This window comes from Fusarium flagelliforme, assembly GCF_020744385.1.
Source record: "Fusarium flagelliforme strain FIESC 12 MPI-CAGE-AA-0113 chromosome Unknown B0J16scaffold_1, whole genome shotgun sequence".
NCBI classification, from domain to species: domain Eukaryota; kingdom Fungi; phylum Ascomycota; class Sordariomycetes; order Hypocreales; family Nectriaceae; genus Fusarium; species Fusarium flagelliforme.
The window spans coordinates 3,254,944-3,276,410 of record NW_025763503.1 but is presented as its reverse complement, the minus strand read 5'-3'; the positions used below and the strand labels follow the sequence as shown (position 1 = coordinate 3,276,410).

General features: G+C 50.1%; 3 protein-coding genes across 3 annotated transcripts; all 3 read right to left on the bottom strand.

The window, feature by feature from the left end:
- Positions 1–5,068: 5,068 nt before the first annotated feature.
- B0J16DRAFT_18221 (cytochrome P450) lies at positions 5,069–7,210 on the bottom strand. Its single transcript, XM_046122634.1, has 2 exons — positions 6,729–7,210; positions 5,069–6,667 (listed from the first exon to the last, which is right to left on the bottom strand). Exons 1-2 carry the CDS (start codon positions 7,001–7,003, stop codon positions 5,302–5,304), a joined length of 1,641 nt encoding a protein of 546 aa, XP_045989029.1. The 5' UTR covers positions 7,004–7,210; the 3' UTR covers positions 5,069–5,301.
- Positions 7,211–7,819: 609 nt separating this feature from the next.
- On the bottom strand, positions 7,820–10,295 carry B0J16DRAFT_18277 (uncharacterized protein). The gene is made up of 3 exons (XM_046122650.1): positions 9,355–10,295; positions 8,937–9,236; positions 7,820–8,887 (listed from the first exon to the last, which is right to left on the bottom strand). The coding sequence occupies exons 1-3, from the start codon at positions 10,031–10,033 to the stop codon at positions 8,016–8,018; spliced, it is 1,851 nt and encodes a 616-aa protein (XP_045989028.1). The 5' UTR covers positions 10,034–10,295; the 3' UTR covers positions 7,820–8,015.
- A 4,393-nt stretch (positions 10,296–14,688) lies between these two features.
- Positions 14,689–17,289, bottom strand: B0J16DRAFT_259722 (uncharacterized protein; the record flags this gene model as incomplete). The annotated part of the gene is made up of 1 exon (XM_046123220.1): positions 14,689–17,289. The coding sequence occupies one exon, from the start codon at positions 17,287–17,289 to the stop codon at positions 14,689–14,691; it is 2,601 nt and encodes an 866-aa protein (XP_045989027.1).
- Between the last annotated feature and the right edge of the window lie 4,178 nt (positions 17,290–21,467).

Sequence of the window (21,467 nt, the reverse complement as noted above, 5' to 3'; positions counted from 1 at the left end):
CTTGCTCAACTTGGGGCTGTCAGATTGGTTGTCAGGCAGTGGCACGTCTTCAGGCTTTGGCGCATCTGGCTTAAAATCACGCTCGCCTTCGAAAGGAACAATGGTCTTTTCTTGAGGAGTTTCAACCTCTCCAAGAACAAACCCTTTCTCAGGCAGAAGCTTTGGGACATCGACTGGATCCGGAACAGCCTCAGCGTAGGGTCGCTTATACCAGGCATTTCCGTTTGGTCCACTGTGGGAGTCACCATTTGCTTCTTGGACACCTGGAGGAGAGTCACGTCGGCTGTAGGTTGGATCGTCAATGACAATGTCAGGGTTGAATCCAGTGTCCTTCAATCCGGCAGCAAGGGTAGCAGCGAACTCAAAGTCGTCCGCAAAGCGACCAGGCATTTGCTGAGGGCCTTCGGGCTTAGTTCCAACAACTGGAGGGAAGCTGTTCATATCATCAACATAGAATTCGGCACGACGAATAGAAACGTCGCTGCTTCCTGCATCTGAGTATGAGTAGGCTCCCGGCATCTCTACTTGTTTCGGGTCAACTTCGACATCAGGTTCGTTCTGTGGCTCGGCGCTGCTGCCAGCAAGTGCCGCAGCAAGAATCCCCCAGCGGCTCGCCTTGTTTAGCTTGGGTCTGGACTTCTCGACAGCTTTCTCAGCGGGGAAGTAGTTGTCAGAATCACTCTTCTCAGGGCTGTCGGCGTCAAAACGCTTCGTCTCGTTCTCTCCCCAGCTAACAGACTTGGCCGCAGGCTCGTTTACAGGAACGATCTCGCCCTTGGGCCCGATGCTGTAATCTTCGGGCTTGACATCTACGACGGTAGCCTCTGGCGCTTCTCGCGCCTCAGGGGCTGGTGTGTGCTGACGGCTGACCGCAGGGGTAGGATAGATCAAATTCAAAAGGGGACGCTCTCGCGAAACGTTCCTTCTGGAAGACTTGTTGCCAACATTGCGGTACTGGTGCTCTTCCCGGGGGTGGATCTTGTTATCGATCTTCACATCTGCGTCAGGGCCTTCATAGATGCTCTTGTCGGGGTGCTTGTCATCCATGGATGGTGGCGTGACAATAGTGAATGATTCCTCCTTGCTATCTTGCCACTTGTCAACCACGGATCTCTCAGGCGAAGCACTTCGTGATCGCATTTCATCAGAAGCGATTTTTCGAGCGATGTTGGTCTCGCGGTAGTATCGATCTGCTTCCTCCTGAACTGCATCCTTGCGGCTTCGAGAAGTGTCCTGAGAGCTATCGTCTGAGTATCGACTCTTTCGGCGCTCTTGCGAACGCTCATTCTCAACTGCCACAGCGGATGCGACCGCAGCCGCTGCGACAGGAATAGTAGCGTGCTTAGCTTCATCTAGGATCGACCTAGCCTTGTGCTCCTCCTCTTCATACTCATGGCCATTTCGAGGGTCGCGACGCTGCGATGCGCCTTGCGACTCGCGGTGGTAGTCTTCGACCATGCGCTGAATCTCAAAGGAGTCGCGGCGGCTTAGTCGAGCATCGGCAGACAAATCTCTTGGTGGAGAGTCGTCAAAGTTAGGTTCGCGCTCAATAGTAACTACATTAGGTGTAAGGGGTCGTCCAGGGGTAGTAGGATGAGACATGGTAAAAGCATCGTCTGAAACCTGGTATTGGAAAGGGTCAATATCCTGGTATGTAGACTTGGTCGATTCCGTCACGGCCTGATGGCCTGCACCAGTCGCTAGAGGAAGGTCACGACCATTCTGTGTAGGCTTGCGCTCACTCGGTTGAGACTTGACCGTAGGCTCGCGCTCAAGCTGGAACTCCGAACCGTACTGGATTCCGAATGGTTTGCCCTCGTTCTGATCCCGTTTGGGGGCGACCACTACATCGACATTACTCTTCTCCTTCTCCTTTCTATCCTTGGGGGTATCGTCATGATCATTATATCGTGAAGATTTTCGCTCATTATTATAATTGGGAATAACAGCCTCGGGCTCCATTTCGCGGTATTCACGTTCCCATTTCATGTTTCGTGCACGTTCTTTCTCCAATCTTTCGTGTCGTTCAGCCTCGGTTTCGGGATGCTGCACCCTTTGTTGGGCTCGCGCTTTTTGACGCTCAAGCTCTCGGAGTTTCTGCTCTTCAAGCTCCAAGGCTCTCTGGCGTTCTTTCTCGAGTCGTTGCTGTAACTCTCGATCGTCACGATCGCGCTGCTGCTCATCCCGGCGCTCACGACCATCCTTCTTCGAGGAAGAAGCCATGGCCACGCCAGCCGCTGCAGCTGCAGCAGCAATGCCACCGGCGGCTGCTCCACCCCAGCCCTTTTCTTCGGTCTGTTCGGATCGACGTTGTCGTTGGTCTCTGCGGTTTGCATCATCAACCTTCTCAGCACCGTAAACCTTTGATGATACAGGCACCTTGGGAACTGGCTGTTGTAAGGGGACGGGGGGAGGTCGGACCGCCGGGTCCTGCTGTGCGATGGGCGTTGAGAAACGGTCACCATCATAACGGTTAGAGCCAGAATACGTGTCTTGCATCTGGATTGGTCCACCGTTTCCAAAATTGGCAGAATCACGGCGGTACGCAGCAGCTTCATTCTCATCCCGGAATCCGCATGGTGTGTTGATTGAGCCTCGAAGCGAGTTGTGGGGTCCAAAAAGACGAGGGTCGACAATCGAGCCTCTGTCGCCATGTCGTCGATACTCGGGTGACGAGTCGTAGCCGTAACTAGATTGTCTCCGGTGGTCAGCCATATAGGCGGCAGCTGCTGCACCTCCAGCTGCTGCTGCGGCTCCACCGAAGGCAGGCTTGCTAGACTCTGCAACGGTTCCATACGCAAGCTCTGAATCGCCACCTGAGCCTGCGCCGTCACTGCTTGATGAGTCGTCTCCATCCTCGTCATCCGAAGCATCTTCCCAGTCATCTTCATCGTCTGAGGATTCAACGCGCTGTTTTAGGTTGTTCGCGCCTCGGCCATTCTTGCCGTACTGAGAAGCCATGGCAGCGCCGGCAGCACCAGCTGCGAGTCCCATGGCGGCAGCCTTACCCTTACCTTTACCTGATGCCTTGCGCGCCTGACGTTCCTCGTCCTCCTTGGATCGGCGCGCCAGGTTAGAAAGTTGCTGGCCGAGCGCCATGATCTCCTCATCAGCAGTCTTCTTCTTCTTAGGGGTCAATCGCGCAGCACGATCAGACCCTCCAGAACTACGTCGCCGTCCCTGGCTTGGACCAGGGCCCGCGGCGGCGGGTGCGTAACCCTGGCCAGAGGTACGACTTTGACTTCGGGGGCTTAAGGTACGGCTCTTTGGTTGGCGCACATAACCGTTTCCATAGGCCAAATCAGAGTTTACGGAAGATGAAGAAGAATTGCCAAAGTACAGTACGCGACGCTTCTTGCTTTTCTTTCGGTGGAGGCGCTGTTTAACCCTGTCTGAGGGCGCCTTGAAAAACGTGCCAAATACGCCACCATACTGTTTCGTGTCCTTGAATCGCGAGATATCTAGCAGCGACGTTGATGTATCGCTGGAGGACGAAAAGACACTTGAAGGCGTTTGCGGTCGTTGCGGGTTCTGTTGCTGTTGCTGCTGGTAAGGACTATTATGACTAGGCATCGATTGAGGCGGTGCGTTATAGTAAGGCGACTGCTGCTGCGGCTGCTGCTGTTGGTACTGTTGTTGATACTGGTACGGGTACTGTTGTTGACGTGGTGGCAATGGCGGATATTGCTGTGGTGACTGTTGGTACATTTGATACTGGTCATATCGTTGCGGATCGTACTGTCGCTGTTGGGTTGGCGATTGATACATGGTTGGTGTATATGGCGATTGCGGTTGTGGTGGTTGCTGTGGTGTTTGCTGTTGCTGACGCGAGTACGAGCGTGAGTGCGAGTCTCCCTGATCTCCAGCTCTTGGAGTAAGATCGCGATCGCGAGACTCGTACCACCGGCGACGAGAACCAGAGCCCTCGGGGTCCCGAGAGCGGTCGTCTCGCTGCATTGCGCCGGTTTTACGGTCTACCGACGTTGCGATGCGAATTAGTCAGGGTATGAATTAAATTTTAAGGATGATGTTTTGATGGTGTTTTGATTTCGGGAACGGGAACGAAGAAATGGGGACCTGGACCTGAGCTCCAGCCTTCCTTCCTGTCATGGGGGGGCCCCGTTTTGGTCGCGGCCCGCTAAACAGGCGGTGGCTGGGGTCCAACGTCGTTGGTTGAGCTCCAGATTTTAGGCGGGTCCAAGATTCGATCTATGAGGCCCTTTTTGGCTTCTGTTGGTGCTGATGGGAGCTGAGTGAGGGCCTTTTTTCTTGTTCTTTTTCTTTTGTGAGGCACGGCGACTTAAGTGGTCTGGGCGTCAAATTTGGTCGATCCGATCCTCAAAAAGCTTGACTTGGATTACGTGTGTAGGGTATATGCTGTACGGGTATTAGGTACCTAGATAGTAGATAGATAGGCGAGATTCGATTAAGTGGTGGTAGCTTTTAGTTTGAGTTGTACGTTGCAAGAACCAAGAGTTAAGTCAAGGCAAGACAAGACCAGACAAGACAAGCTGTAGGTTTAACAGCTCAGGGTAGCCAGCCAGCCAAGAGTGAGTGAGTGGCCTGTTTATCAAGGGCGTTGGGACTTTAATTAAACCGGCATAATTAGTTAGAGGCCTCATTCAGGCCGCCACACACTGGTTAGCGCCTTCGTCATTATCCACTTCTCTTTAAAGGTCCATCCATTGCATTGCCAGCTGGCAAGTCATCTGCAGTTGAGCAATCACTACACTTATGCAGCCGATCCGATAGGTCTACCCTGTAACAATATTAAGAATCGGGGGAATTTCTTATCTGCAATGTGTCGAAATGGTTGGACATTGAGTGCGTTGTAATGTTATTTGTACAATACATTAATCAAGGCATCATGTTTCTACCTTGGCACTGTTGGATCAATCTCAACTACCGAATACCAATTAAATACTTGTCTCGTCTCATAGAGCTATGAGGCTAACGCTGACCACCCGTTCGTCCCATCATTACCCGTCAACTAGAACAAGATGTGATGGAGGTGCAATTGAATGACTCAGGAAATGTGACAGTTATTTATCTCTACTCATATCATGATATTTCTTTGTACCTCTCGTCCTGTCAGCTTACTTATTGTCTTTCCTACTGCAACATGCAACATCTAACATCCAATATAAACTTCATATAAACGCCAACAGACTTTCCAACTGTACTGTGTCCCAATGTTCCTACCTACCCAATAACCTTAGAAATACAGAGAAACCTCAAGACCGTTAATCCATCGTACCTATACCATGGCACAAACTACTATACCTATGTATGCTTTGCATTTCAGTATCCGCCGACAACCTTAACCTTGACGTGCATCCCTTTAGCGGGCCGGGCCGTTACACCGCCCCGAATTTCCACATTCTTCTCATCCATCTCCTCCGGATTCGCCAGCGAGAATTCGAACCGGCCGATCCATGCTGCCAAAAGACAAGCGAACTCTGCCTTTGCGAAGCTCTGCCCGATGCAGCTTCGCGGCCCATGCAAGAACGTCAGGAACGCGTAGTTGCTGCTCGCTCCTCCGCTTGCGGCTTTGCGATCGGCACCACTCTCTCCATCTGCTGAGAGCCATCGGTCTGGGTTGAATTGGTCTGCGTCTGGACCCCAAAGACCATGGTCGAAATGTGTTGCCCAGGGTACTATGACAACTCGTGTGCCGCGGCGAATTGGGTGGCCCAGGATGGTAGTGTCGTATGCGGCATCGCGCATCGTCAAAGGTACAGGGGCGTAGTATCGAAGAACTTCGCTGCATACTGCATTCAGATATGGCATGCGATCAATGTCGAGGCTGGTAATATCGACATCCGAATCCACTGATGGCAAACGTTCGCGCACCTCTTCTCTAAGCCGGGTCTGAATATCGCTATATCGTGAGAGCATGTAGATTGCCCAAGTCATGGCTGATGCTGTTGTCTCGTGTCCTGCAGCGAGAAATGTCATGAGCTGATCAACCAGATTCTCATCAGTAAAACCACCGCTCTCAAGCGCCACAGAGAGAATATCAACGTCAGCTTGCTCCTTGTTAGCCATTTTTGCCTTCTTCTCCTGGATCAGATCTCGACAGATTGCCCGAATATCGTTTGCAGCCTTGGAAATATCCTCGTTTCGTCGGAAAGGCAGCTTGGTGATAAACTCCATAGGAATGATCATGCCAACAAGAGCAAGAATCTGAGCTTGACGAGAAGGTTTGAAAATCTTGCTGTATGTTTGAGCAAGTGTGTTGTCCGGGTTCTTGATGGCGCCAAAGTCCCGTCCCATCCCAGCAACGCCAATGATATCGAGTGTCGCTCGCGATGCCCAACCGGATATCTCAACCTGAGTCTCTTCCTGTTGACTGAACTCTGCCATCATTGCTCTGGTCACTTCTCTGGCTTTGCGCCAAAAGACTGGATATAAGTTCTTGATGTGACGAAAGGCGAACGCGGGTGTCAAGCTACGGCGCTGCATCTTGTGCTCCTCGCCTTCAGCAAGTAAGATGCCGACTCCAAGGATACGGCCGATGGACCATCGAAAGTGACTGGGTTTCGGAAAAGCATAGCTGTTGGTGACAAGTACTTCGGCCAATGCCTTGGGTGATGATACCATGACCCTCTCCTGGTTGAAGAAGCCACGATAACAAATGAGTCCATCATTCGGAATTTCGGCGGCCCTAAATGTTTGTCCGTCAGCTACCACACCCAAAATACGACCCAGAACAGGTATTCACTAACCATTGTCGCATCGGCACACCCGAGGGCTCTGCCATGATCTTCTTTGACTGTCCCATGAACCAATGGTTGCCGGAAGGCCCTGGAAGATGTCGCAGCGGCGATACGAAAAATGGATATATCCATGTCGCCCACACACCCCAGACGGCGAACCCAGCAACCCAAAATATTGAAAAGTGTCCCAAGAGCTGGGACCTAGACCAACTGTCCCGCGACCAGGCGAGGGACAAGCTGCTTATAGCAGAGGTCGCTGTGATGATTTGCCACGGCAAACCCATGATAACCCGATCTCAGGTGTTTACTTGCACCGAGAGAGAGTGGAATGGCAGTCAAGTTTACGTGTACACGTCGAGTTTAAAGCAAACACTTGTGATGGGCGGGTGTTGCGCGTCGTAACCAAAAGGCCAAGGGGGTACGGAAACAGGGAACGGTATATAAGCGATTCGTCTATCTTACATGTGGTGGGGATGGGATGCCCCGAATCCCAAGACCCGGGTTAATGAGACTAGAGACTCTCAGACTCGAGCCGTCAGAGACATATGAATGGATGCCTCGGACGCGCAGCACATGGCTCCGACCCGGTGGTCAACATTACGCCGTGCCGTTCCAACGGGCATCATCGATACAATGAAATCCTCCGGTCTTGGGTTGCGCTAGTTCTATTCTAGTATCGCTTGCGGTGCGGAGATGGAATGAACCAAGCGTTTCATTTAGCCCCACGGAACAAGCTAGGGTCTTGTCTTGGAAACACTGCACAGAACAGCTCACTCAGCACAGCTCAGCTACAGCACAGTACAGCACTCTGTACACGCATTGCATCCATGCTTTATTTACCTCAACACGTGCACTCATGTCTTGTCTGTCAATCAATATTATCGCTAATTCCGATGCGTTCATAGGTCACCAGTTTGATACTGTAGTGATCCTCCATCCTTGTTCTCGACCCATAAAATGACATCCATTAGCCGTATCCGTAAGTTTGTGGCCCTGATAAAAGCAACCAGAAACACCGTCCAAAAATGATTAACCTCGTGCAATTTCATAAACTTGTCGCAAACTCAACGCCGAACCGTGTTAGATGCTGTCCTTGCATATCTGTGCTGCGGGAACTTCAGATAGCACCCGCTCAGCATGTTGCAGGAGATGAGGCTGTGGCTTCAAAAAGCCGATAGCTTCCATGCCATGCATCGTGTTCCCTCAAACGCGCTCTGAATACATCCTTTGCTGGCATCTAGCTGTCCGCTTTGCGATTTTGCAGACCTGTCGGCATCGTTGATCTCGACGACATCACTACCATGCCTGAGTTGAGCGGTAAGGCATGTCTGGTGCGGTTTCATTATTTCCAAGCCCTTCGTAGGGCGAACCAATGTGCGCTTGCAAAGGGTTCCGCAGAGTCCTGGATATCCGGTCCTGGTCCCGTGCCTCTTGTGGAGGAAATGGAGATAGCTCCGGCAAGACTGCGGGGGGCAATTGAGTTTCTGTGCTGGGATCCTGGGTTGTCGTCGATACCGCATTCGCAGCCTGGGCGTTACCCCGCCTCCATTCCTGAACCTGTCCTTCCACCGGCAATTGTTCAACTTGCTGTCGGATCGAGGGCAGTTCAATGCCAGTTGCAGCGGGCTGCGTAGGCGTTTCCCCGGAAGCTGTTTGGTTGCGGGATTCAGGCAAAGGTGCAGCATCATGCGTGTTTGAACTACCGTGGCGCGCCCGAGTCCGTCGGTGCTGGTGTTCACCACCTTCTGTAGGTGGCGATCTTCTTGCTGTTTGTGCCGATGCGTGTCGAGTCGGAGAGTCGATTCGTCGATCTCCTACTGCATAGTGAGCTCCGAGACGAAGGATATCTGATAGTTCCTCTGGTCCCCAGCTGCTGCTCAACGTATTAGTTGATTGCTCAAGTGAGCGATCCACGCTCGTTTTTACGTACCTAGAGGGCCCGCCTCTGGACCTTATCAGGTTCATGAATGCTCTAGTAGAAGTACCGGGCTGTGTCTTTGGTTCTGAATGAAGCTTGTCTCGGCAGTACGGACAGTTATCCGAATCCTCAAACCACTTCTTGATGCAATGGTCGCCAAAGACATGTCCACATTTCGGCAAGCGAAGGGGGGCCTCGTTGATACCCTCAGGAGTCTCGACACCATACTCATTGTAGCAAATAACACAACCTAATAATTGTCAGCATCTGCCTTCTTTTATCTGCGAGGAAATTCTCACTTCGATCTGCCTCGGGCAACTCCTCAAGCTTGACGCTCTGGAGCGATCGGAGTGTCAGTTTTGAAGCCACCATCTTGGTCAACACGGAGCCTCTGGCAAGCTGCATATGCCTGATCATCATCTCTTCCGTTTCTTCGGAGGAATACGAGCGACCTGGACTGCGACGCCCATACTCCGCGATGCCAAAGGATCCTTCTTCTTCATCCTCGCGTCCGACTTCTGCCGCCATGCTGCGCAACGAGGCTGATCTGCGTTGTCGTGGATTGGTTCTGCGAAATCCGGACGAGGGAGGGGCAGGTCCTAGAACAAAATTATTAGCACTTGAAAGGCGTGCACAAACAAGCAAGGTTCCGCAAACCCGCAGTTCGTGTTACTGAAAGAGGGAGTTGATGTGTTGGTAAAATTGAAAGGTGCTTACTGTTGGGGGAAGGAAGAATACCGCCAAAACCCCTGGTGACCAGAGAGCCACTTGAGGGATGATTTCGTCTTGTCGGCGTTGGAAAATGTGGTGGTGGTGGCTGGGGGGCTGATACAAAGTGTGGAAGGTAAGCGTTGCCGTGGTTGTGGTTGTGGCCAAAGTTATTCACGCCAGAATCAGCAAACGGGTAATTTGATTGATGCATTGAATAGACTTCCGGGCCTGGATTTCCCGGTACATGTGACTGCCACTCCATATCTGTGCTACTTGGAATTTGGTTCGCAAAAGCTGCGTCGTGGCCGTGACTGCCGGTACTTGCGTGTATCGGCGGGACGGGGAGCGGCATACTGCTGCGATACGATTGAGGTTGACTGTGGAATCGTGGTGATATTGGCCCATGCATGTTGCCTGAAAACGAACCGGAAGCGGGCAGGTTTTGGAGAGGTGGTAACATAGCTGCAGGTTGACCATATGGATCTGGACCAGAGTTAGGCGCAGGCGGTCCAACGTGATGTGAATAGAGGTGAGGTAGGTTCGGGTTTGGTACTGGCCATGGGTAAGGAGCTGGGTTTTGTGACAGCGGATGGGGTACCCAAGGGCTTGAGGCAGAATGCACTGGATCGTAGTGACCGTTTGACCGACTGTAACTATTCGACATGGTGTAATTCATAGGATCCATTGCGAGACAATTGCGCTGAATATGATGTGATGTCGGCTATGCTGGCTCACTTAAGAGCGAGTCGCGCGCAGAACACAACCCTAGCTGCAGCTTACTGAAGTTGCAAAGGGAGATGTTGTCGTCGTCGTCGTCGTCGTCGTGAGTAGGTCTTGAACAGCACGAAAGTTTAGGGAGCAAGACAGGGAGAAGACTGATTGCACGAATGCCCACGTAAGAGATGGATGGGTAAGTGTATTCGTATTATATGAGTGTTGGACTAGTAGTATTGGTAGCACGCTGCAGTCACAGAGCGGTGATCGGGGACGCAGAAAGGTTGTGGTCATGAGACCACAGCACCCCGGACGCCGAGGCAGGGTAAGTAGACTGAGAGTTGTTGCAGGAAGAGTGAGATTGAGATTGAGAGTATGAGTAAGAGTGGAAATGAGAGCGAGGGCCGAATAACGAAAGTAGGCCGCGGAGGAAGCTAGAGAGGGCGAGAGAGACTGAGCTGAGAGCGGCTAGGTCTGAATATGGCTATCGGTATGAATGCGTATGATGATGAGGGGCAGTCGTTTGTTATCGGATATCTGCGATAACGCCGATGACGACGTAGTCGACTCTAGCGGCGGCGTACTGCGACGATACGATGTTGAGGCGGGGTGTTGTCTGGCAACCGAGCGAGGGTCCTTTGTGTTTGCGTCTTGAGAGTCAACCACGGGTCGGAAGAGTGGAAGAGGAAGTAAAAGAAGACGGAAGAGATGGAGGGGGAATAAGGGAATAAATTGGTGTGGAGGACAGAAGAGCTTTGGTAAGAGACATGGGAGACTTGATAATCAAGTACCTAGGATGGCAGAGAATAAAGCGAATGCCACGTCTTGTGCGAATGAGACCGGACCGGACCAGACCAGACCAGGCCAGGCGAGACGAGACCCAGACTCCTTACAGTGACTAGGACTAGTAGTGAGTGGTGATGATGCTGTGGGTTGATTTGCAGGGACAGTCCAGGTCAAGACAAGACGAGACAAGCCAACCCAGGTCTGGTCGGGGTGGAATTAAAAATGTAGGTAGGCAGGTGAGGTAAGGCAGGTAAGCTACGGTGCAGCTGGGTCGGGTGCAGCGCGTTGCAGTGATGTGATGGTAAGGAAGGAAGGTACGATATGGCGTCTTTGTTCAGTCCAGGCTACGGTAATGGAAAGAGCCCGGCCTGGGCTGAGCCTTCCTTATAAAATACGGTCTAGAGTATTAAGTTGGCTTTGAATCACGACAAAGGAATTGCATGATGATTATAAGTCAGAATGAGTTATGAGTACAATTAATCACTGCGGAATCTTTCGCCATTGGAACGGTATGTAATAAGACGGGCTTTCAATCACCAGTTAGGCAGCGGTAAAATTGTCGAGAAGAAAGGTAAATGCAGGACTGGGCAAAATGTAAGTGAAATTGGATTTGGATATCAGAACCTGGCAAGAAAGCGACGATAGCCTAGCTTAGTTGGCAGGCAGACAGCCCAGTCGACGTTTGCAGGCGTACGAGGCGTTTAAGTAGTGTAGCAGAGAATAAAATGAATATCCGTTCGGCTGAGAGCATGGTACAGATCACACACGATATGTACGGCGGTCAGATTCGGCTGGGGGCGTGAAAACGGAATGGGTAGTAAGAGTGAAAAGAGAGGGGAAGAAAGTGAAAGGGAGAGCCTTGTTCGTGTTTATTATCTACCGTCTAAGGCAAGGGAAGGGAATGAATGAGCGTGGGAAACCCTGACTGGTGGAGGGATGGGATTGAACCACCAAACATTTAATACCTGAGGAACCCAAAAGAAACCGTACGTTGCATTGGGAGTATGGATGGATATTGGTGATCAGACTTTTCCGACTTGCATTCAACAAGCAACTCAAATGTGCCGAGAGGCCGACTGGGCCCTTGTTGAAAAGTTATAAGAGCGGGCAAGGGAATGATTGACGAAGTACCAAGCTAAATAAGATGGCGGTGTTAAGTTATGATAAGCGCAGGGTCCGAGAATGGATCACCGAGGAACGAGCACAACAAACAAAAAGAACCATCATCTCTCGGAAACCAGAGACTACGAATTGGAAAGGGAAAAACAAAACAAACAACAAACAAACGAGTCGCATATGTTTGCGCAGCATAAATAAACATGGAACATACGAGGTGCTAGGTTAGGACTGAACAAAAAAAGACGGTTACACTCTACAAGAAACCATCCCACTACTTGATTCATACAAGACCTCCACTTCCAAGAATGCAAAAAGCCGATCCAAAAAGGGTCATTTCTGATTCATGTCCATGTCCATGGTCATGTGCAGATGAAAAAATCTAGCCGCCAACTCAGCTGCAGGCGCAGGGTAGGGAAAAGCGAGGGGGAAAAGTCAAAGCCCGATAGCTCTATTCAGCCAGCCCAACCTCAATACCTACCTACCTTAGGTAGCCAAGGATCATCGATCGAGGACCCAGCGCAGGAAGATACCAACTCAGGCGGCGTTAGCTAAAGGTCACTGATATCGTTTCTAGCTTGGACGTTCACATGATGCAGAGTAGAAGCCATGATGGATGTCATGGACAAGACTCTTGATTGGACCGTTCCATTCAATCCGTCCAAGGATGGAGTTAACTTTAGGTTGGTGCATGTGGGCCTGAATTCTTAGGTGACTCCACAGTGAGAGGCCGCTGTAAGAGTATCCAATATTCATTCATTCTTGAACAAAATCAGTCCATCGCAGTGATGGAATTTTGCTTATCGACCCTCTTATCATGGTTCATGACTTGTATGGGGATGACATGCGACATGGCGGCGGTGGACGTTTTTGTTCTTGGTATTTTCAACTCCAACCATCCAGAGCTATGCAGAGGCCAACAAGGTTATACACATACCAAATCATTTACACAATAAGTCATGGAATCCACCAGGAATTTCATATATTGGAAGGCCTCAGAAACTCATATAAAACTCTCATCTTGTGCAAGTCCATAGTGGCTCATGGCAAACATGATCTATCATGTGAGATCAACCCATGATAGCATGGACCTTTTAACAAAGTCTCACGCCGAGAAACTCGGGCAACTACAAAAACATTCTGTTAGGCGACTCGATTACGAAGAGGCACAATCGTCAACCTTGCGTTCCTCTGACGTTCACGTTCCCAGTCCAAAGTCAAACTCAAAATGGCTTTTCGAGTCCAGCTGCAGACAGGCATAAGCAGGAAACATGCATGCTATCCTGTAGGTAGCCCAGTAATCACAGAAACAGGGTCCAAACTATCCGAATTTGGTAATGTCTCTTCATGCACAAAGTCCGACTGCGTCGTTGCGCAAAAGAGCGTCAATGACCTATAGGCTATCGATGCATGGTCTGCTCGTCATAGTTTCCATGTGCCGTCGATTTCCTTTTACGAACTCTCCTGCATCCAAGCACCCGGAGACAATTGTCCAGCCAGCCAGCCATCAATGAATAGGTACTCCGTACTATATGGATGCTACGGCGCATCCGGGCGGATATCTACGTCGATAGTAAACACAGCTCGACACAGCATGAAAAAACCACACATAGCTGACTTGTAAGATATCAATCTTTTAGACAGCCACTGTAGATTATATTTTGTAATGCCCCATCCATGTAAGCATTTCTTGTCAAGGCTGTGTCGTATCTACCTACCTATCAATAGCTAAAGAGTAGCCTTCCAGTCGCCCATTCAACAATTGAGCAACAAAGTGGCTCACAGCCCGGAACTGAAAACATGCAAACCAAAGCCAAATACTTTGATATTGAAGAAACGAGTCCACGATAGTTCAGGCTTAATATCATGATTAATGAGTACGCAACCATCCTCGACAGATCCTTCTCGCATGCCCTTTTCGACTTGTCCATCCACAACATGATCGAAATTCAAGTCTCGTGCCAGTCAAAATGTCTGCTGATCATTCGTAACTCTCAAGAGCCGACAACTGCAACCACTTTAATCCACAAGACGAATCAGACCAAACATCGACCAGAGCCTCAAATACCGGATGGATTCTTGTTTGCACACCATTGGAGCGGTCCTTAATCTCACATCTGTAGCACGTCAAGCTCGAGGACGCTGAAAATTTTGCACCTCGCAAACATTTTATTCGCCTGATTCTTTATATTACGGTGACATTCACATATACTCGGGATTTCATTGTTCTAGGTTTCTTTGTCTAATTCTTACTTCCTATTTAGGTTCTTTACCCGACCTCGGCTCTATAGTTGGGAACAGCGCACAAACTGATACATACATAAATGGCCCTTTCCCCCGGGCACGACATGCGGGAGCATGAAAAAGCATGCGTCAATGCACCAACCCTGTGAATGTCTCCTAAGCCTGAGACCAGGCTTTACATTCCCTGCTTTATCGCATGCTCAAGAAAGGCCTCATCGTTTCACCGGAAGGGAACAGCCCGACATATTCATTCCTTGCACGCTCCGCCAATGCAAAAGATATATGATATCGCCAGAAACTTTCACCTCGGCTCACAGCGGTTTCTGCTCGGTTCCGTTTGTTTGTACAGGCAGCAAGCATACGCGAATGCCTCCACCACCTCGGACAAGGTCACACTGCATCTAGGACTCATTTCTTTCAAGCCCGAGACATGGAGAACTAGCTCATAAGCCGATTGCTTACGGCCAAAGTAGCCTGTTTTCATTTCTTGGGCAGACGATACTTGCCGCCAGCTAGCTCCAACTTATTCTCCGCCACCTTTTCTGCCAGAAACTCCTGCAGCTCCTCATTAGTCCACGAACAGCCGTCGGGAATCAGCATCTTCATCATCATTAACATCTGACCAAGTGGCATAGTTGGCGCCGAGTTTGTTAACATGCCCACGATGAACTGCCAGTAGACGGTACGCCGCTCCTGCTCCTTGGAGTCGATCTTGGGTTTGCGCGGAGATGGTCGGCCACCAACATCATCCTGTCCGTCATCAGGAGCACCTGCTTCTCCAGCCTCATCTGCGTTGTCCAGTTGCTCCAATACCATGTAGGTTTGATTGCCAATATCACGAATGACTCGCTTGGAGACCCAGAATTTGAGAGCAAGCTCAAGAAGATCCTCGTCAATCATGAGTTCTTGCCATATTCCGTTGAAAGTTCGTTGTGTAGGGCCAGACTCTCCTTCATTATTCTCATCCTGGAACGCGTAGATGACTGCAGCTTCGTATGTCTTGCATTCAAGCTCAACTGAGCGATCTTCCAAGTCAAGCTTGACAGTTGCTGAACCCAACTGGTCCAGCCAGTTGAGTTTCCGAGACGTCTTGAGTCGTTCGAATCCCTGCTCATATCTACTGTGTATTTCTGCAACAGGCGCTGGTACTGTGAAAGGATCTTTGGGCAGACTAGGCCAGAATAGTCGTGATAAAATCTTGGAGTGATGCGCAATTGCTCCAGGATCGTTATACGTTTGTCGGATGGTCTTGCACAGAACCGCATCAACTCTCTTCGAGTCCTGGATATCCTTCACCATGACATCGCAGTTTTGTAGAGCACTCTCACCGAACCGCTTTTTCAGGAGGCTCAATACCTTGGTCTCTTGTAGGAAGGTTGCCTGGTTTGAAAGCAATCGCTCAGCAATGATTAGCTGGAACTCTTTAATAAAGATGTCCTGAGAACCAAGTGCACTGATTAGAGTACCGATAACATCTTCGTTTCTGGGTCTCTTGTAGTTTACACCTGCGTCAACAGGATCCGGAACCCAGGTCATATCATTCCAATCGAGGTCCTCATCCTCAACCTGGCGTCGCTGTTGTTGAGATGCCGCGTTCAGCAGTACTGCTAACTCCGCGAGTTTTGCATTGCCTTCTTTGGTGCCAGCCTCACTGGGGTTGGAGAGCAGGCCGCCGACGACAATGCGAATAGCATCGTCTCTTTGACAAAGATACAACTGCAGAGCGTGAACGACCCGGTCAAGAAGGACTTTAGAATGATCCAAGGCATGAAAAGTTCTGATCATGGAGATGTATGTTTGCAGAATATCCGAGGTCGACCTGCCAGGGTGAAGTAGGCGTTTCTGCAGGGCCATCGAGAAGTTATCAGTTAGTTGAAGACGTCGCTGTGGTGTTGTGACAGCCAGACGAAGATCTTCCAGTCCGCCTCTACTTTCGGGCCAGTTCAAAGAGATATCAAAGAGCTCATGAATTCGAAGTGTTGCAAGACGTCCTATGGCAATATCCTTCCAACATTCGACATCACTCCACGCGATATGTGTTTCCAGACGACTGAAGACTTCAACAGCAAGACGCCCATATTGGTTCTCAACCCATTCAGAAAGATGACCGAGACAGCCAGGGGAGACACTAGCAGATTGCGTCTCTGACTGTTCGGGTACTTTCCAGACTCCCGAGTAGGATATTTTAATGAAGTCTTTCATGCTGGCATCCATGATCTCTGCAAACAGAACTTGGAACTTCTCTCCCACTAGGCCAACATTCTTAAGGGACTCTAAGAGACCTAATAGCTCTTGACGAGCTGCTAAGTTGTCCCCCTGCGATTCTGAGAATGATGCAGACCCATCATAACGCTTCCCTATGCCAAGATTGAGTCGGATAAGGCGACGCAAGACACTGGTCAGGGCATCCGTCAAGCCTTGGTTAAGAGAATTGCCTATAATAGCATGTAGGTCTCGACGGAATTTTGAAAATGCTGCATTTGAAGAAGTCTCGTCGTCGTAACCTTGCACGATGAGAGTCAATCCCCAAAGATACTGTCTATGAGCTGCCTCAAGTGTTGAGATGCTTGACAGCAATACTTGTGTCTGGTCGCCCTGACTGGCACAAGCAGCCAACAGGGGCATAACATGGTGAACAAAGTGCTGGCGTACTTGATGGGTATGCCATAGTAGGATGTCCTCCGTCTGAGTCGCACCAGGCAGAGACCGGCTAGGGTAGAGGAGCAGGGCGATAGAATCGCGAACATCCAGATCGACCTCTTGCGACTCTGGCGGTAAGGTCCCGAAGGAGTCTTCCACAGCCACTGAAGTCGGCAACTGTATCTTGGAAGTAACGACATGCCAGGCTCGGTCCCACCTCACTTGATCATCGGCATGATGGAGAGTCTCGTGAAAGAGAGGCGGTGGTGGTGGGGGAGCATGTTTAGATGACGACGCGTGGGGACCTCCAAAGGCGGCACCTTGATCCGTGGAGGCAGCGATAGGCGTTGAGCGAGGCGTGGGCGATGAGACCTCAGTCTGGAAAACGGACCGGAATACCTTTTGCTTGCGTGCCCTATATCTCGACGCTGTCAAGGCCATTGTCGCATGGTAAGGTGTGGTCTAGGCAGGGTGTGAGAATGTCAACAAAAGTCTTGTTGTGGTTGTTACTAGGACGTGCGGATAAGAGAAAAGCGGGTGTCTGATAAGCACAGGGTGAATGCCGTTTACGTGACGTGCTGGGCTACACCTTCCCCTGTGGAGTGAAATGACGGGCCGCACTCCTTCGACGTTAGAGGGACCCACTCCTTTGAAGATGAAGGCGGCCGACTCACTTACACGAAATACCATGTTGAGTTTAGAGGCTCCAGGGAACGAGCTACCTAATCGAATCGAATCGGTATACTTTGGTACGTACCGTCACGATCAATGCTTTTTGGCTTTCTTTGCTGCGGCCGTTTACAGCGTTTCAGATAAGGTATGAGGCTCAATCACACTTTCTTTCTTCGGTGTTTCACTAAGCTGATGTTTTGACCAAACGAACGAACCAACCAGCCAACAAGCACATCACCAGGATAAGTCATGTTGCAGAGATGAAATTTCATGTCGGCAGATTCAGATTCACATCAGATCTTGCCTTGCCTTACCATGGCCCGTGACCCCCCGAAATGAATTAAAATTGAAGTACGCGCGAGAAAGAGTAAGGCAGACTGACAGATTTCTGACATATGCTTCGAGTTTCACCACGACTCAGCCACAAAGGATCCAGCAGTTATATCAGAGTCAGTGATGCTTTGTACAATCCTCGCTATTGCCCCACGGCAGGGTATAGTTTACGTAGCGAGAGTACAGAAGTACGGTAAGGATACATCCATACAGATCACATCCTGGTTAGGGAGAAATAAGCTAAGGAAACTCTTCAGGGGCACAATTTTGGCGAAAGTAAGATCATGTCCGACTCGGCCGATGAGTCTGTCGTCCGGATCCGAATAAATATGGATGTGCAACCGCGGATCTTGAACGGATTAAGAGCTCCAGCCGAGATCGCCTCATCCACTTTAGTGACAAAATAACACGTCGAGGCTCTCTAGGTCTGGTTCGATAAGGCCTTCTGAGATGTTACTGGACGTCGTGGCTAAAGAGCTTGTCCTTGCTTGGCAGCATAAGGGACCCAGCTATTAGACTATACGGAAGGAGTCGCCGCAAACGATTCGTCGGATAATATTCAAGAGAGCGAACCTACCGAACTTGTCGCTTGCTTTATCCCGTCCTGTGCTCTGGGCTCTTGGCGAGTCTGCCTAGCATGGAGGAGTTGAGACCGTTCACCTGGGTCGGGGAAATTAGCTAGCCTGTTTATGCTCAAGGTTGTTTAGGTCAAGAATCGTCACGGAATTTGCCGTCTGGTCAGTCTAATATCATTTTGACAAACGCCTTTCCTATAACATGCTGTCTCGGCGAACTTGAGTGGGTTGCGGGTTGATGATGGAGCCTGGTTGACGTAGACGCAAATGTAGACGTAAACAGCAAGAGAGCATGTGTGTTACTGTGATATCCAATCTGTCGGAGATACAGAAATCCCCAGGATCTGGAATGCCCCTATGCCGGTTCATTGTTTGATTGTCCGTGTGTTGCTGTGCTCTGTACCTGCATCCGAATGGACGGTTGAGAGGCAAAAACACGGGAACAAAACCTGTTCTTGTTCGCAACTCCGTGGCATTTCCCCCTTATCGGGTCAAGTCAAGGACATAAGCATATCCACCTCCACGTTTGCATTATATTAAGTATGCACATTGGATATTAAATCCCGCTTTTTCCAGCCCTACCCAGAGCCAGAACTGTGATTTATGCCTTGCCATATGCCCAGGGTAGCATTCTGCAACGGTTTATGTCTGACACTGAGATCCTTCAAGCCACCACTGCAGTATTCTGCTCCTTCTGGAACGTATGTGTATCACGGTTGGCCATTCTGGTCAAAAAGCTAATCAGCAAGATTCAGCCTAAGAAAACCGGGTTCTCGAATGACAGCAACGCCTCCCGCGTCAGTTTGTCAAGGATGGAGCATCGTAAATGTACCTATGCAATCCAGGTACGTATCTGCACTGAGGTCAACCGTCTGAAAGTATCACAGTGAGCTATCCGAATGAGGAAGGAATCATGACCTGATGAGCTCGAGTCTTTTGCTCGCATACTGACGATCCGATCCACTGTGACACTTGGCGGTTGACCCATCGACGTGGTCAAGTCACACTTAGATTCGATTGGTGCATCAGTCACCACAAGTGATGGACCACGTCGATGCCCACTGTACAGTACAGAGGTCAGAAGACAGTATAATAATGCAAGATTGCAGTTGAGCAAAAGAAACGACAGAGTAGCATTGATGCTCCTCAATGTTGCAGTGATAATCAATCGTTGGGGTCCGTGGCGTCATGAATTTACAAAATAGGCAGATTGAGATTTTCTTCCGGTTTCCCGGTAAATATACATACAAGGATTCGAATCACTGCAGCCTTGTACAGCAGATGAGCTGCCCATGAATATCGCTCTTGGACAATGGACCCGACGGTGAGGATACTGAAGGAAAAGATCCAATGGATCTTTGGGTACTTACCGGCCCTCGGGGAAAACTGCAGCAAGAGACGGGAGGTGTCCCTGGATTTCTCCACTGTAACTTAGCCCTACAGCAGCGGAAGGCCTTCTATCCGTACCACTAGGAATATTGCGTTAACCTATCCCAGTCAAAATAAGCACGGGAGAACATTAGTAGTTAGGAGAATAGAGTGTCAAGCTTGGCTTTGTTACCAGTCATTCCCACTCTATTTCCTTAATCAATACCCATCCACTGCTGTTTAGTCTAATGTTAAGTTTACCTTAGTTAATGTTTCTGGGCAGGGCAGACTTTCAGCTTGTGCCAGAACCTGAGTTGAGTGTTCCAGAAACCATGTGGCTGTCACTCACCCCCGTTTCATGAGAAGATCCCATGCAATGCACATGCCAATCCCATGGTAATGTACATGTACGTACATGTATCCGTCTGTATGTAGGTATGCCGTGGGGGTGAACCAGCGGGTGACATGCTTCCATCGTAGGGGTACATCTAGTATTCCAATGGACCCCACGCATCCAGACAGGCTAGACAGGATAAGGGGGGCGCCTCTCTCATTTCTTCTCTAGGCACCCATGCTTCGCTTGTCCTGTCCTGTCCATCTCCTAGGAGCCCTGCTGCTATGCCCTGCCCTGACTGAGACGCCCTGAGCCCTGCTGGGCGGACGATAGTGGTTGCGCCGGTCGGCCGTTGGGACCGACTCGATCCGACCTACCATTCGCCAACTGACGCCGGGGGGACGCTGCAAATCTTCCGTCTTTTCGTCCAAGTCTGTTTTCGGGGGTCCTTTCTCTCGGGGCCGAGGCGGGATCGGATACGGGCCTACGGCCTAATAACTCAACCGGTCCCGAGAACCATGTCAACCAATAAACGACTGATTCTTTATGTTCTTTTCTCTCTATCTCCTGTGTGCGTTGCTGCAATACGACTTATACTTTGAATCTTTAAAATACCTTATATCATCTCTAAATAGAATGGCTCGACTTACAAGTGGCAGTACTGATCCTTCGGACCTTATATCACTCAACCACAGCCCACATAGTACATGCCTTGGCTGCACCCTGCTATTTGCAGCGCGGCTGTGCTGCCAACCCAACCTGGTCAATTTCATAAGGTAGCTTACTAACTTGCCTAGCATTGCAGTGACGGCAGGGATGGGCCTGAGTGCCGCGACGATCATTTTCTTCCCACTCGTATGGCCTGCCTTTCCCGGCAGTCTGGGGCATCCCGTCCTTTCTGGATGGTCGTCCTGTTTCAAATCAGTCTTCTCGTTCGATTCTTGCATGCTCAATTTGCCCAGACTCTCCCCCCAGTCGCTGTCTACCTTGGTCCTGCTGTAAACGGTCCTACCTATGGCTTAGACCAGACACGTATTGTAAAGAGTACAATGCCCTAGCACGGATTTTCAAGTCTCCACGCTAAACTGCTTTCCAAACGATTACATACAATCGTGCTGTACTCTAATTTAGCACGTCCCTCAACCAACACGACCCAACTGGTGCCCTTGGTCACCCATTTCGCCGAATCTCACAGTAACAGCCAAGTGCACAATCATGTGTATCGAGATTTTGATTTCAATGGCAAAAGCCTTGTTGTAGACCAGCTTGCTATACCGCTAGCCCTTTCTAGTATATCGAGAAATATTTGTGACATAGAAGTGTGAAAAAAGAAATAC

Coding starts and splice junctions, on each gene's coding strand:
- B0J16DRAFT_18221 (XM_046122634.1), bottom strand. CDS start 7,003: ATGGGTTTGCCGTGGCAAATCATCACAGCGACCTCTGCTATAAGCAGC. Junction 6,668..6,728: donor GGTGTGCCGATGCGACAATG/GTTAGTGAATAC, acceptor ACAAACATTTAG/GGCCGCCGAAATTCCGAATG.
- B0J16DRAFT_18277 (XM_046122650.1), bottom strand. CDS start 10,033: ATGGATCCTATGAATTACACCATGTCGAATAGTTACAGTCGGTCAAAC. Junction 9,237..9,354: donor TATTCTTCCTTCCCCCAACA/GTAAGCACCTTT, acceptor ATTTTGTTCTAG/GACCTGCCCCTCCCTCGTCC. Junction 8,888..8,936: donor GTTGCCCGAGGCAGATCGAA/GTGAGAATTTCC, acceptor GACAATTATTAG/GTTGTGTTATTTGCTACAAT.